The 12,658-nt window shown below is 49.8% G+C and overlaps 1 protein-coding gene across 1 annotated transcript; it reads left to right on the top strand.

Moving 5' to 3' along the window:
* The first annotated feature begins 1,134 nt into the window (after positions 1–1,134).
* On the top strand, positions 1,135–11,713 carry LOC125756436 (uncharacterized). The gene is made up of 2 exons (XM_049411233.1): positions 1,135–1,866; positions 11,378–11,713. Exons 1-2 carry the CDS (start codon positions 1,135–1,137, stop codon positions 11,711–11,713), a joined length of 1,068 nt encoding a protein of 355 aa, XP_049267190.1.
* Positions 11,714–12,658: the final 945 nt, after the last annotated feature.

Here is a 12,658-nt window from a genome sequence, read left to right as displayed (position 1 = left end):
TTTTACATTTAGGTTCACAGTATTGTGGTCTCTACAGAACTTATGTCTACCGAAAGATGACAGAAACTGAAAAGTTGCTCTTACAGCACCAAATTAACGAAGATGCGAAACAAGTAGCCCGTATTTCTCTAGTACGTGCTCGCGGTCCTTATCTGTGCTACTTTTCTGCCACATATTTTAAACATGAAAATGACATTAAGAAGAATGTTGCTGCAGGAATATAACTGTTATAGCAGGAATTTATATGCTGCTAACGCTGCAGAATTTGGCGCTGGAGAATTAGGCACACGAGCGCAAGTACTTTTAGAACTATCACTAATCCCGTTAATGGGGATGGCAATCGCCGGCCGCATTCCAAGGGCTGGCGTCTCGGCCCTCCCAAAACGCACCACGAAAGCGCGGACAATTTAGAGTCGGTCATTTTAGTGCCCCAGAGAACGCCGGTTGTGGCGCACAGACTGAGTGAGAGCCGAGAGTCGATAACACAAACGAAATATATTCACAGTTGAGGCAGTACAAGCATCACACAAACATGCACACTCGGCTAGTAACAGTTACAACTTCACAATATAACTCAAATGGTGTTAACACAACGAGAACTAAACAGATCACGCGCTACAAATGCAATCCCACGCTTTACAGCTATTCGAGAACAGTTAAAGTCCCAAATATTCAAGATCGTATCCAGTCCATAATTCATGGACGGTAAGTGAATACTTCTCTTCAAGGAAACACTAACGCCAACTGCAGCGGTGTCTGTCGTTGTCCCTTCCGTCGACGTAACTTGTCACGGCTCACACGGCGTCGTCTCCCATTCTTCCAGATCGACGATAGACTGGCCGCACACCATCATACACACATCTTCTTTGGCTGACGGAGCCACACTCAGTGGCTGACGGAGCCACACTCACCATCTCCGGGCCGACTTACTGACTCACTCACTAACTCACTGACTGTCTTATCGTCGTTTGCACGCTTTTATCCCTTCCCCCCCCCGGTTTCTAGAAGCGTGAAAGGAGATTTGTGAAAGGAGATTTCCCACAACGTTTTGGTGCCGAAGACTCGGGAAGCCACGGCCTTCATCCCACGAGCTGTCGCTTCCGATCTGGGACGTCTTCCTGCAACCAGACCGTCATGGAGCGTGCTAAGAACAAGCGGGCGTCGCGTCGATCCCAGAGTGCGAGGATTGTGAATGAGGTAAATCAGATCGTACAGTCAGACCAGCTTGAGCTATCGACGCTTCACGTCCTCCACAGCCGGTTAAAGGCGGTCCAGACGGAGTTAGCTGCGCTGAACGCCGAGTTGGAAACCTTCCTGACAGACGAGCAGGTGGCAGAAGACTACGATTCCGTCATGGAATATGAAGACGCTGCTACCAGTGCTTTGGCCCTGCTCGAACACCACATGAACAGGCTCAAGGTCTCCTCACCGGCTTCGACGGCGCATCCGCCTGCAACCTCTACTGGGGAGGACCCACCAGCGACCTCAGAGAGGGAACCGACGCGACCTCAACGTGAGCTTGGTGCACGATTGCCCAAGTTAGAACTTTTGCGCTCTGACGGCAGTTTAACTCGATGGCAGCCGTTTTGGGATATGTTCCGGCACTCCGTACACGATAACCCGAGCTTGTCCAACACAGATCGGTTCCACTATCTTGTGTCCTTACTCGACGGGCCCGCTACTCAAGCCGTCGCCGGAATTCAGGTCACAGATTCATCTTACCGCGACGCACTTGACCTATTAAAACAAAGATTTAGGAACGCCAAGCTAATCGAGCACAAGCACCTGGAGAGGCTCCGCACACTAAAACCCGTCAGGTCGTCGAGCGACGTATCAGACTTGCGGAAGCTGTACGACGAAGTACAAGTAAACCAGAGAGGACTCGCGAACCTTGGAGTTAGCGCTATGTCATACGCAACCATGCTGAGCGAGATATTGCTGAAAGTTATTCCCGCAGACATAGTAGTTGATTACTATAAACGGGAGAGCCTGGAGTCGGGTACAGTTTCGACTGCCGCCAACAGTCCAGTCTTCGGAACAAGAGATGGAGCGTTTGCTGGAGTTTCTTCGCATAGAAGTGGAATGCCGAGAGAGAAGCGCACAGACCACGGCTCCACAGTTGATGGAGACTCGTACCCACGATAGCCAGAGCTCCCGGAAGATAGCGCCACCTCCATCGGCCGCGGTGCTTTATAACAAGACACACATTCATTTCACCCCTTGCGTCTTCTGCCTCGCAACTGAACACAGTACCGAAGAATGCGCTAGCCACCTAAGCATAGCAGAGAAACGCAGTTTGCTCTCCGCGCAAGGTCTCTGCTTCAAATGTACAGTGAAAGGACATCTAGTGCGAGATTGTCGCCGCAGAGTGCAGTGCAAATTATGTAAACGTCGGCATGCATCGGCAATGTGTACCTCAAGAGCTACTGAAGGTACTGGTAGAGAAACCGAAAGTACTTCGTATGCTGCTATGCATGTAGCTATGAACAATACGACTCCTGGACTCGCCACCGACGTTATGATTCAGACTTGTCGCGCTTGGCTGATGACACCGACGCATTGCTGCTATGTACGTTGTGTTCCTGACAACGGCAGTCAAAGAACGTTTCTGAGAGAAGATGTTTGCAGGAAGCTCAAGCTCACTCCGATTCGGGAAATGGATTTGGTGATCAGCTCGTTTGGACGACAGCGATCCCAACTTACTCGACGCGCGAAGGTTGTCACCGTTACGCTTCGGAGCCAACACGACAACACTTCAGTACAGATAGAAGCCGTCGTCGTTCCTTTCATCTGCGATGACATAATTGAAGCTCCGAAAACGAACAAACTGCGCACAGTCATCGTCGCAGAAGGCAAACCATTGGCGGATGCAGTTGTCTTCCCAAGCGTCACCTGCGAACCCGGAGTAAGTCTCCTAATTGGATCCGACCAGTTGTGGAAGCTCATGCCCAATAACAGCGAAGTCCGGTGCGACTCGGATAACAGAGCGTTAATCGCCATTAGAACAAGCATGGGGTGGACTCTCCAAGGACCATCGTCCGTCGAGGAACAAGGCGGACAATATACCAGCAGCCATATCTGCGTGCTACGAACAGACGTGCACCAGACGGAGGACCTCTCTTACCCCTTACCACGGATTTGGGAGGTGGATGTTATTGGCATGGTTGACGAGCCATTTCCGAAACAAGAAGACGTCGTCCTAGAAAGGTTTACCTACACAATCGAATTCCGAAATGGTCGCGATAAAGTACCCTGGAAATCAGCAGAGTATACCTTGGTTGATGATACCATAGTCGCCATTTCGCAGAAGGAAGCAGTTGAACGTTACGACAGAACTATGAGGCAACACAGGAAAGACAGACATGCCGAGGAGATCGCCGAAGATAAAAGGTCCGAAGGAGTAATCCGCGAGGCATCAAAGACAAGAAACACAGTTGGGTTTGACGCCTCTTTGTACGGAACAGGAGAGTTCTCTTGTAGTGACCAACTTGAAGAGGGAGTTGTGGACCGAGACACTCTTTGTGCCAAACCTTCCCTCGCCAGGGCAACAACTTCGGATGACGTGAGAGGCAGCGCTTTGCTACAGCCAGACAAGCACAGCATCCACCTCATTGGAAACTTCACGCATCGGCGCATTCTTCATGGTGTCGCTACATTCGCTGCGCTCCGTAGAAAATGCGGGCTTCTCAGAGGACCCCAGTGTGTTAAGAAAGCGGTCTGTGAACGTGCAAGCGATTCCGACTGGATGCTACATCGACATCAACACCACATCTTACAAAAGACGGAGTGCCCCGATCACAGTCGTTTCAAGTCAGCGGCGTCGACTTTGCTGGGCCTGTGTTTGTGAGAAGGGATTTTAATGTGAAAGCCTACATTGTTGTTTTTCCCTGGGTGGTTGTTAGAGCAGTTCATTTAGATCTATGCTGGTGGCGTAACAGCTAACGCATTTCTGACATTTCTGTTTTTATTCTAAGAAAGCTCTGACGTTCAAGCCAGTTAGTCGTGAACTATACCACATTATACGAGGCTTACTAGTTCATGATTTCTGCGCGAAGACACAAATAACGTTGGATGTTCTAGCTGAACGCGTTTCGTCGCGGGAATGGTTTTGGAAAAGGACGATACGGACGATTGAAAACTGCCCCAGGAGAACTTTAGGGAAACGTAAGGGAAATTGTCGGGGCGGAGGATGTTGGAAATTGTGCGCGGCGCGGACAGAAAGACGAAGAAGAGGTGTAGTGGGGCAGAGGCTGAGAGTTTTGAACTGTTCTTACGTACGCCATGTTGGGACGGTATCGCGCAGTGCGCTAATAAAGGCTGCAAAGGAGATTTCCCACATCGTTGGGAGCGTTCTTTGGAGTGTAGTACAGCCAAGGCTAGGAAAAGGGCGAAAGCTTTCTCGTAGGTGCGAATCGCGGCGGCGTCGTTTGGCGATGCGTCACCCCTTCCCTCTAGGAACATCCAGGCTTTGCCGGGACCTTGATTTGAGACTACTAGTGGGCGAGGAGGACGCGGCGCGTCGGCGTCTTTTCATGCTTGTTTTTTCGTCGTTCGCGCTTCTTGGGCAAGCGGCTCGCGCCCTTCTCTCCCGCTGCCGATTGAAAGCGGCCGCGCGCGTGCTTTATCAACGCGCTCGTTTCTGCACTGCCCCCCAACTACAAGAATAATATCACATAATCTTCAAACAACACAAATGAGCGCGCACATACACAACCATAAATGTCCCATAGACAGAGTCTATACCTGAGTTCATTACACAATGCGCGTCACATTTGCAGTAGACATATCAGTACAATTCACAGGGCATTTCAGTGTCACGACACGTGAGAGATAAACACAAGTTCATAAGTACACCACACCATCGCACATTTCGTACAAAACAATGCAAACGCACAAAGCTCTGCATTTACAACGCTTATACAATTGTATCAATAGCATTGCACACATAATGTAACGCAAACGACACTTGGGCTCACTAGCCATACAAACTTGACACATCGTACAATAATACAGCATATTCAAACTCAAAACACTTTAAACACACTGAAATTCAATACCGTGTCCTGCTTAAGTCGTGTCGCGCTTGCGCCCCTTTTTGCGGTGCTCGCTCGCTCTCTTTTTGTTTCTCTTCCTCTTCTTGCGAGCCGTTCCAATTGACGGTGCCGCAGGAGGCGTCTCTGCCGCCGTTGACACATTCGACACCTGCAAGGCGTCGTCCCGTTCGTTAGAACGTTCTCGGTGCTTCGTCAACTCCTGCGGGTCTTGGTGTTTTGCCTGGACGACCAGCCTTGTCATCATTTTAGCCGCAGATGATGGTGGCCGCTCAGTTGCAATATCACCTGTTCGCCGCGCCTTCACAGGCGGTACAGGGACCGTTGGTCGCCCCTCAGTGAGATTTCGTGACACCTCGCCTCGACTTGAGCCCTGGTGATTTCTTTCACAGGATTCTCTTCCGCTGCTTCTTCTTTTACATGTTCCCGAACTGACGAGGGCTCCATATTCGGGTGTTCTCCCAAACGTTCTGGATCGCCCTGCCCCCGCGCTCCGGCGATGTTTCCCATGACTAGGTCGAACAGGGTGTTATCCATGCACAGGGCAGTAACTCTGCCGCTGAAGTAAGGGGTCTCAAGCTCAATTTTTGCTTCAGGAATCATTCGAATCGAACTATCAAGCAGGTAAACCGGGTTGGTACTGCCAGTGAACTCGCTGTCTCGGACCAATTCTTTTCGCCATGATAACATAGGTGCATGCACTATCTCTTAGTACCGTGACTTCCTTACCACCACCTTTCCCCTTATGTGTCAGCATTCCTTTCGTTACGTCTTTTGGTCGTGTTGTCATCACAACACAAATGACATCAATCTTCTTCCTGCTCTTCAGCTTGGCCAATTCATCATTGATCGCTTCTGCTTCCTCTTTTGGCGAGGCATACGCACAAGCTCCTTGGTGGGCTTTACTCGAATCGTTTCGACATGCCTCTGTCTTGTGCCTAGTTTGTCCACATTTAAAGCATTTCTTCACACTGGGACGCGAAAAGTTGGTCCGACAACTGTTAGCGCGATGACCCACTCGGTTACACAAATAATATCGCGGAAGACTCTCCTGTGTATGCTTCTTTTCTTCAGGTGCCAATTTCTTCACATCCTTGGGACTCTTCTTTTTGACTTTGGCCAAATCCATGCCACCTTGCGCTTCCAAGAATTGATCAGCCAATTTAGGCATGCCCTCAAGTGATTTAGCTCTCCTCTCTTTCAGGTACAGAGTAGGCTCGGGTTTCAACAGGTGAGAAATTTCTCTCTGACAAGAAGCTCTTCAAGCTCACCGTACTCCTGTGCCATCTCTGAATGTTTCCACTTTTGTGTAATTAGCTGCATCGGTAGGTGTCAGCCTACCGTACACACTGATCGCTTCGCCACTCAAACGACAAGCACTTTTAGCAATTGCCCATTGATTCTCCGGCCAATTTTGGCTTCTAGCAATCGTCTGAAGCCTGTGCAGGTACGCATTAAGTTAATCATTCCTCTTATCAAACGCTACAAGCAGTTTGCTTGGGTTCTAACAGATGCTATGATCTTCCCGTTCACTGCTCTTGACTCTAGCCTGGACGGGAGATCCTATGCGCTGTTGCAAACGGGGCCATTCGAGTTCTATTCCTACTGCCCTTGCCTTCCTCTCTCAGCCATCAGCGCTTCTCTTTCTTCTTTCTCCCTTTCAGCCGACAGCCCCTCTTTTTCAAGCTCAGCTCCTTTTTCTTCCTGTTCCCTCTCGACCGCCAATTTCTCTGTGCTGTTTTTTGCTTCCTTAGCCCTTTCTCTTTCTTAGAAAGGGCTAAGGAAGAAAAAACAGCTGTGCTGTTTTTTCTTCCTTAGCCCTTTCTCTTTCTTCTTTTTCTTTTTGGCTCAGCCACTTTCGTAGTTCGGCCGTAGAAAGACCTATCTTCTCACCAAGGGCGACTAACGTCTCAAGATCCATGATGCCCGTCAAACAAAACCTAGCCGCGTGCACAAAACCTCCATCTAACGTCGAATTTCAAAACGCTCTCGCACACAGGTTAGTGAAAACGCGGTGCGGCACTCAGAAATCGTTGGCAAGGACTATGCACGTCTAAAGGCTGTTTTGCCGTATTTTGGGCACATTTTGCACAAAAAAGGTCCTGTCGCGGACGCTAGAATAATTGTCAATAATCTCATTATTGAGGATGGCAATCGCCGGGCGGATTCCAAGGGCTGACGTCTCCGTCCTCGGGATACGCACTACGAGACCGCGCACAATTTAGAGTTGGTCTTTTAGTGCGCCAGCGAACACCGGCTGTGGTCCGAAGACCGAGAGTCAGAGCCGAGAGTCGATATCACAAACGCAATATATTCTCAGTTAAGGTAATACAAGCATCCCACAAACATGCACAGTCGGCTAGCACCAGTTACAATTCACAATATAACTCAGATGGTGTTAACACAGCGGGAACTAAACAAACAGATTATACGCTACAAATGCAATCTAATTCATTACAACTATTCGTGAACAGTTGAAGTCCTGAACATTCAACAGCGTATCCAGTCGACAATTCTTGAACGGCACTTGAATGGTTCTCTTCCAGGAAACACTCACGCAAACTCCAACGCGGATCGTCGTAGTTACCTCCGTCGTCGTAACTTGCCACGGATCACACGGCGTCATCTACCGATTCTTCCAAATCGACGATCGACTGAACGCACATCATAAACACGTCCTTTTTGGCTGACTGAGCCACACTCAGCATAACTTCATCATCCCCGGACCGACTGACTGCTCGCTGGTCGTTGGTACACGCTTTTATCTCCTCTCCTCCGGGTTCCAGAAGCATCGGGAGTGTTTTTCGGCGTGCAGCACAGCCAAAGCTAGGGAAAGAGCGAAAATGTTTCAGTAGGTTCCGCTCGCAGTGGCGCCACTCGGCGTCGCGTCATGCTTTCCCCCGCGATGGTTCTAGGCTTTACCGGGCGTTTGATCTGGTTGTCTGCGTCTGGCTCGAGTGTGTGAGGGGAAGCTCCGCACTGGCATCTTTTAATACTTCTTTTTTTGTTGTTCGCGTTTCTTGGGCGATCGGCTGGCGCCATACTATCCCGCTGAATTTAGAAAGTGGCCGCGCGCGCGCTTTATTGACGCGTTCGTTTGGGACAGGAACTAATGCTCAATACAATAAAGGAATTTCTGACATCGCTACTACATCAGCATGTACATTGTGTCCACAAAGAAAACACCGTTGGCCTTGTCTTCACATCAAATTTGCACGCGTTTGATTAACTTGCTCCAAATTGTCCGGGACCAACTCTATTGCGTTTCCCAGTAATTACGCAAGTGCCAAGACAAATAATCCACAGTCTTCTTTTCTCATATGGCAATATCAGAACATGCAAGACCTTGAAAATCATCGAGAACTCCATTTATTCCTGGAGCTCTTAACGCACTCGTTTTTGAACAATTTTAAAAAGGGTTTCGGTATTCATCCCATCTCCAAGACACCACCGCTTTCTCTTGGCACCCATGTGACTCTTATAATAGTCAGACCTTTATCTCTCCTGTACACCAGGTGGCGGTGGCTGCTACAAGTTTTATCTCAGATGTTGTCTGAAGGAAATGTTACTCCTTTTTGTTACCTTAACTACCATGGTATCCTCCTGGCCGTATCTCTTCTTCAAACAGTTTAACGTCTAAAAATAAATACGGCATATTGTCAAACGCTAGGCATAATTCCGTTTCTTTGTTTTATACACAATTTATCTCTACGTTTAAAGGAGTCTTTACAATTATATCCTTAAAATGAGTGGAGAAACTATCCTTTAATACACTGTGAGGACAGAAACAGTTAGGCATATCCAGAGACATTGCACGATTTCGTGCTTTTGTAGGCGTCTGTCCAGGCATTTCGAGCACAAGGAGAAGTGCCCTTTGAAGACTACTTTTTTTAATCGTTGTTCCTACAGCAGCTGCGAACCGCTGCTGAAATGATGTTGACTTCAGCTTCCTGCCTTACTAAATATGTGTGCGCCTCACACGCCAAATATAGTTCTCGCTTGGCAGTATACTTAGTTTAAACTTACACAAACCGCAGGACTGCACACCAAGGCATCTATGCCTTTCGAACATGCAGGCTGCACTGCATGAGCATGATTTACAGTGCACTCATTCAAGTACTGGTATAGTTCGCGTATCGTACTCTACCTTTCCTTGCGCGTCAGAATGATGATGTAAAAGTACTGGGGATAACGACAAACATGCAAAAGAAGCTCGGGAGGGGAGTCGCACCTCTTATCCCCCAGATGAGCGCCTCTGTTTTCACCACCACAACATCAGTGAGTGTAATAATACATTGATTCCTGGCAAAGGCGCGCTCTGGCTACTCGTCCTTTGGTTATGGACTGTTTATAACTCCATATGGTTGGGCTCCATGTGGAGTGGTGAGGCCCAAAGACTCGAGGAGAGAAGAACCAATGCCAGGTCACGCATGTGCTCAAACTCCCTTTTGTCAACAGCGAGATGATGTGGTGGGAAGCGACGAGCCCGTGCCAACGGGGGGGGGGGCATTCGTGACGACGTGATCCCTCACGGTGTTGGCCACTGTTATGCAGGTTTTGTGCTTTGAGCTTGTTTTATTGAGGCAAGGCCTCTGACCGGAAAAGGAAGGAGCCATTTTTGAACTCACACAAAAAAAATAACTTTATAGCACACAAAGGAAAGAAGAGAAAAAGGAAAAAAACACACAACAGCACCAAATAGTCAAGCTATGCCTAAACTAACATCATGGTGTCCGGTGCTATCAAATGTATTTAACTTTCAGGGGACGTTCGAAAGAAGCAAGTCACCGGTTTTGAATCGCTGGTGGTGGCTCGGGCGGCGGAGTCGTCGTGACACGTTGACGGTGACGGCGCTTGTGGAGCGGACGATGGGTTGAGTCGGCGCAGAGGTTACCGGAGGGGTTGGCCTTGACAAAGCGGCTGGCCACCTTCCTGCCCACGTACCGAGCGTGGAATCTGGCGGTAGGCACCCGGGCTCGTGCCGTGGCTAGCCACTGGCAGCAGGAGTCCTCTCGGCAGCCGGGACGGTGATTTCTGCGCTCCACGGTGGCTCAGCTGCCCGGATCCGCTGCTCGGACGATGGGAACGACCAATTCCCAGGATTGCCCGTCTCCGAGGACGTCTGGAGGCAGACGCTGTCGGGCCCTTTGTGCTCGAGTCCGAAACCCGACGGCACAGACCCTGACACCAGCGTCTCGTCCGGGCTGTCCGAGTCAGACTGGCTGCCTTCTATCTCCTCGTCTTCCTCTTCTCTCCTGTCTGCCGTGCCATCTTCCTATTGGCGGCGGCCACACGTGCCATGCCTCGCCAACGTCTTCCTTTTTGTTGTGTCGCACGTGTCCGTTGCGCGGTGCTTCTATAGCGTCACCCACCGCGTTTGGAGCCCTTGCGCCACCAACACCAAGATACAGCACGGAATACACGACGATCGCATTGTTTGCGCACTCACTCATCACAAGAGTCCCCCCCTCGATAAGTTTTTTTTTTAATAAAAAAAACTTGGAGCTCGATGAGTGACGGCTAACAGAGTAAAGTGTCTTGCCATGCACACATGGTCATTTGCTATGTGCATGTTTGGAATGGAGACCACTATGCAGTTCAAATGAGCACACTTAACGCAGAATAAACAATTAGAACAAATACCTTGGTATAATCCAACTCATTTCACTACATAGGTAAAGTACTGCACGAAATATTTAAATGAAAAGTTCACAGGCGAGATCACGAAAAATCCAAATATATACAGATATATCAGTCCGTTGCCCAGAATCCTAACCCAGAAAAGCCACCGGTCAATGACCTCGACGCTTAAGTGATAGCGTCCCACACGAGACGCACGGCACATATGTTGCACTCGGAGCAAACCACCAGCGACGCTTGGAAGCGTTTCCGACCAGATGTCTGTCTGCTGTTCCAAATACTTAGACGCGTACGCCTAGCTGAATCAAGAGACCTAAAACAGCAAATACTGAATCATAATCAAGCAAATACTGTGATGAGTGAGTGCGCAAACAATGCGATCGTCGTGTATTCCGTGCTGTATCTTGGTGTTGGTGGCGCAAGGGCTCCAAACGCGGTGGGTGACGCTATAGAAGCACCGCGCAACGGACACGTGCGACACAACAAAAAGGAAGACGTTGGCGAGGCATGGCACGTGTGGCCGCCGCCAATAGGAAGATGGCACGGCAGACAGGAGAGAAGAGGAAGACGAGGAGATAGAAGGCAGCCAGTCTGACTCGGACAGCCCGGACGAGACGCTGGTGTCAGGGTCTGTGCCGTCGGGTTTCGGACTCGAGCACAAAGGGCCCGACAGCGTCTGCCTCCAGACGTCCTCGGAGACGGGCAATCCTGGGAATTGGTCGTTCCCATCGTCCGAGCAGCGGATCCGGGCAGCTGAGCCACCGTGGAGCGCAGAAATCACCGTCCCGGCTGCCGAGAGGACTCTGCTGCCAGTGGCTAGCCACGGCACGAGCCCGGGTGCCTACCGCCAGATTCCACGCTCGGTACGTGGGCAGGAAGGTGGCCAGCCGCTTGTCAAGGCCAACCCCTCCGGTAACCTCTGCGCCGACTCAACCCATCGTCCGCTCCACAAGCGCCGTCACCGTCAACGTGTCACGACGACTCCGCCGCCCGAGCCACCACCAGCGATTCAAAACCGGTGACTTGCTTCTTTCGAACGTCCCCTGAAAGTTAAATACATTTGATAGCACCGGACACCATGATGTTAGTTTAGGCATAGCTTGACTATTTGGTGCTGTTGTGTGTTTTTTTCCTTTTTCTCTTCTTTCCTTTGTGTGCTATAAAGTTATTTTTTTTGTGTGAGTTCAAAAATGGCTCCTTCCTTTTCCGGTCAGAGGCCTTGCCTCAATAAAACAAGCTCAAAGCACAAAACCTGCATAACAAATTGGCGTCCGCGACAGGACGGGACAGGACGAAGCCATTTTTCCTACTTGCACGACTAGAGAGTCACCGCGATGAGCTTGGTGGAATTCATAGCGTTGGGCGTGCGCATGGGGTTAGAGGGCGCGGAGTTAAAAGAGTGGTCTGAAAAGCAAGAAGCTCGAGCGCGCGCAGAGAAGGCCGCAGAACTGGAAGAAGAAAGGAGAGCGCGAATCGATGAACTAGAAATTGAAGAACTGAAGCAGAGAACATTTCTACTCAAGAAAAAGCTTGCAGATGTCTCAAAGACGCGGCTAAATACAGAGAGCCATGGTATGCCGTCGGATAGCCTCCATGAGGAGGAGGAGTTTGAGGTCTGCGCTCGAAACGGTAGTTGCAAGGGTGGGTTAGACTCTTTGAATAAGAGTGACCTGGAATCTCACCACAACCTTTCGCTAGAGCCAGGTGTCCGGCTTAAGGATGGAATAGAGACTGGCAGCGATGGAACTAGGAAAAGCCTAGCTGAGCTTGACGAAGCAGATCACAGCTTCGGGAGCAAGGAACAGAAGAGTTCCATTAAAGGTGAGCTGTGCTTTACAACCTCTATGAGGAAAAGCACATGCATTGGAGAGGCAAGGGTACCTCAGAATAATTCCATTGAAAGAACGCTAAGTGTTCTTGAGTATCAAGACGGCGAATGCCGTGGAGCCAACTCTGAGTTTGACGCA

The sequence above is a fragment of the Rhipicephalus sanguineus genome, chromosome 11, assembly GCF_013339695.2.
Source record: "Rhipicephalus sanguineus isolate Rsan-2018 chromosome 11, BIME_Rsan_1.4, whole genome shotgun sequence".
In the NCBI taxonomy this organism is placed as follows: domain Eukaryota; kingdom Metazoa; phylum Arthropoda; class Arachnida; order Ixodida; family Ixodidae; genus Rhipicephalus; species Rhipicephalus sanguineus.
The sequence above is the reverse complement of the archived record's forward strand: the minus strand, read 5'-3'. Positions and strand labels throughout refer to the sequence as shown.

What these genes read in the sequence shown, in the direction of transcription:
- LOC125756436 (XM_049411233.1), top strand. Translation starts at nt 1,135, where the DNA reads ATGGAGCGTGCTAAGAACAAGCGGGCGTCGCGTCGATCCCAGAGTGCG. An exon ending in AGCTGTACGACGAAGTACAA is followed by an intron (nt 1,867 to 11,377) that starts GTAAACCAGAGA and finishes GTCTGCCTCCAG; the next exon opens with ACGTCCTCGGAGACGGGCAA.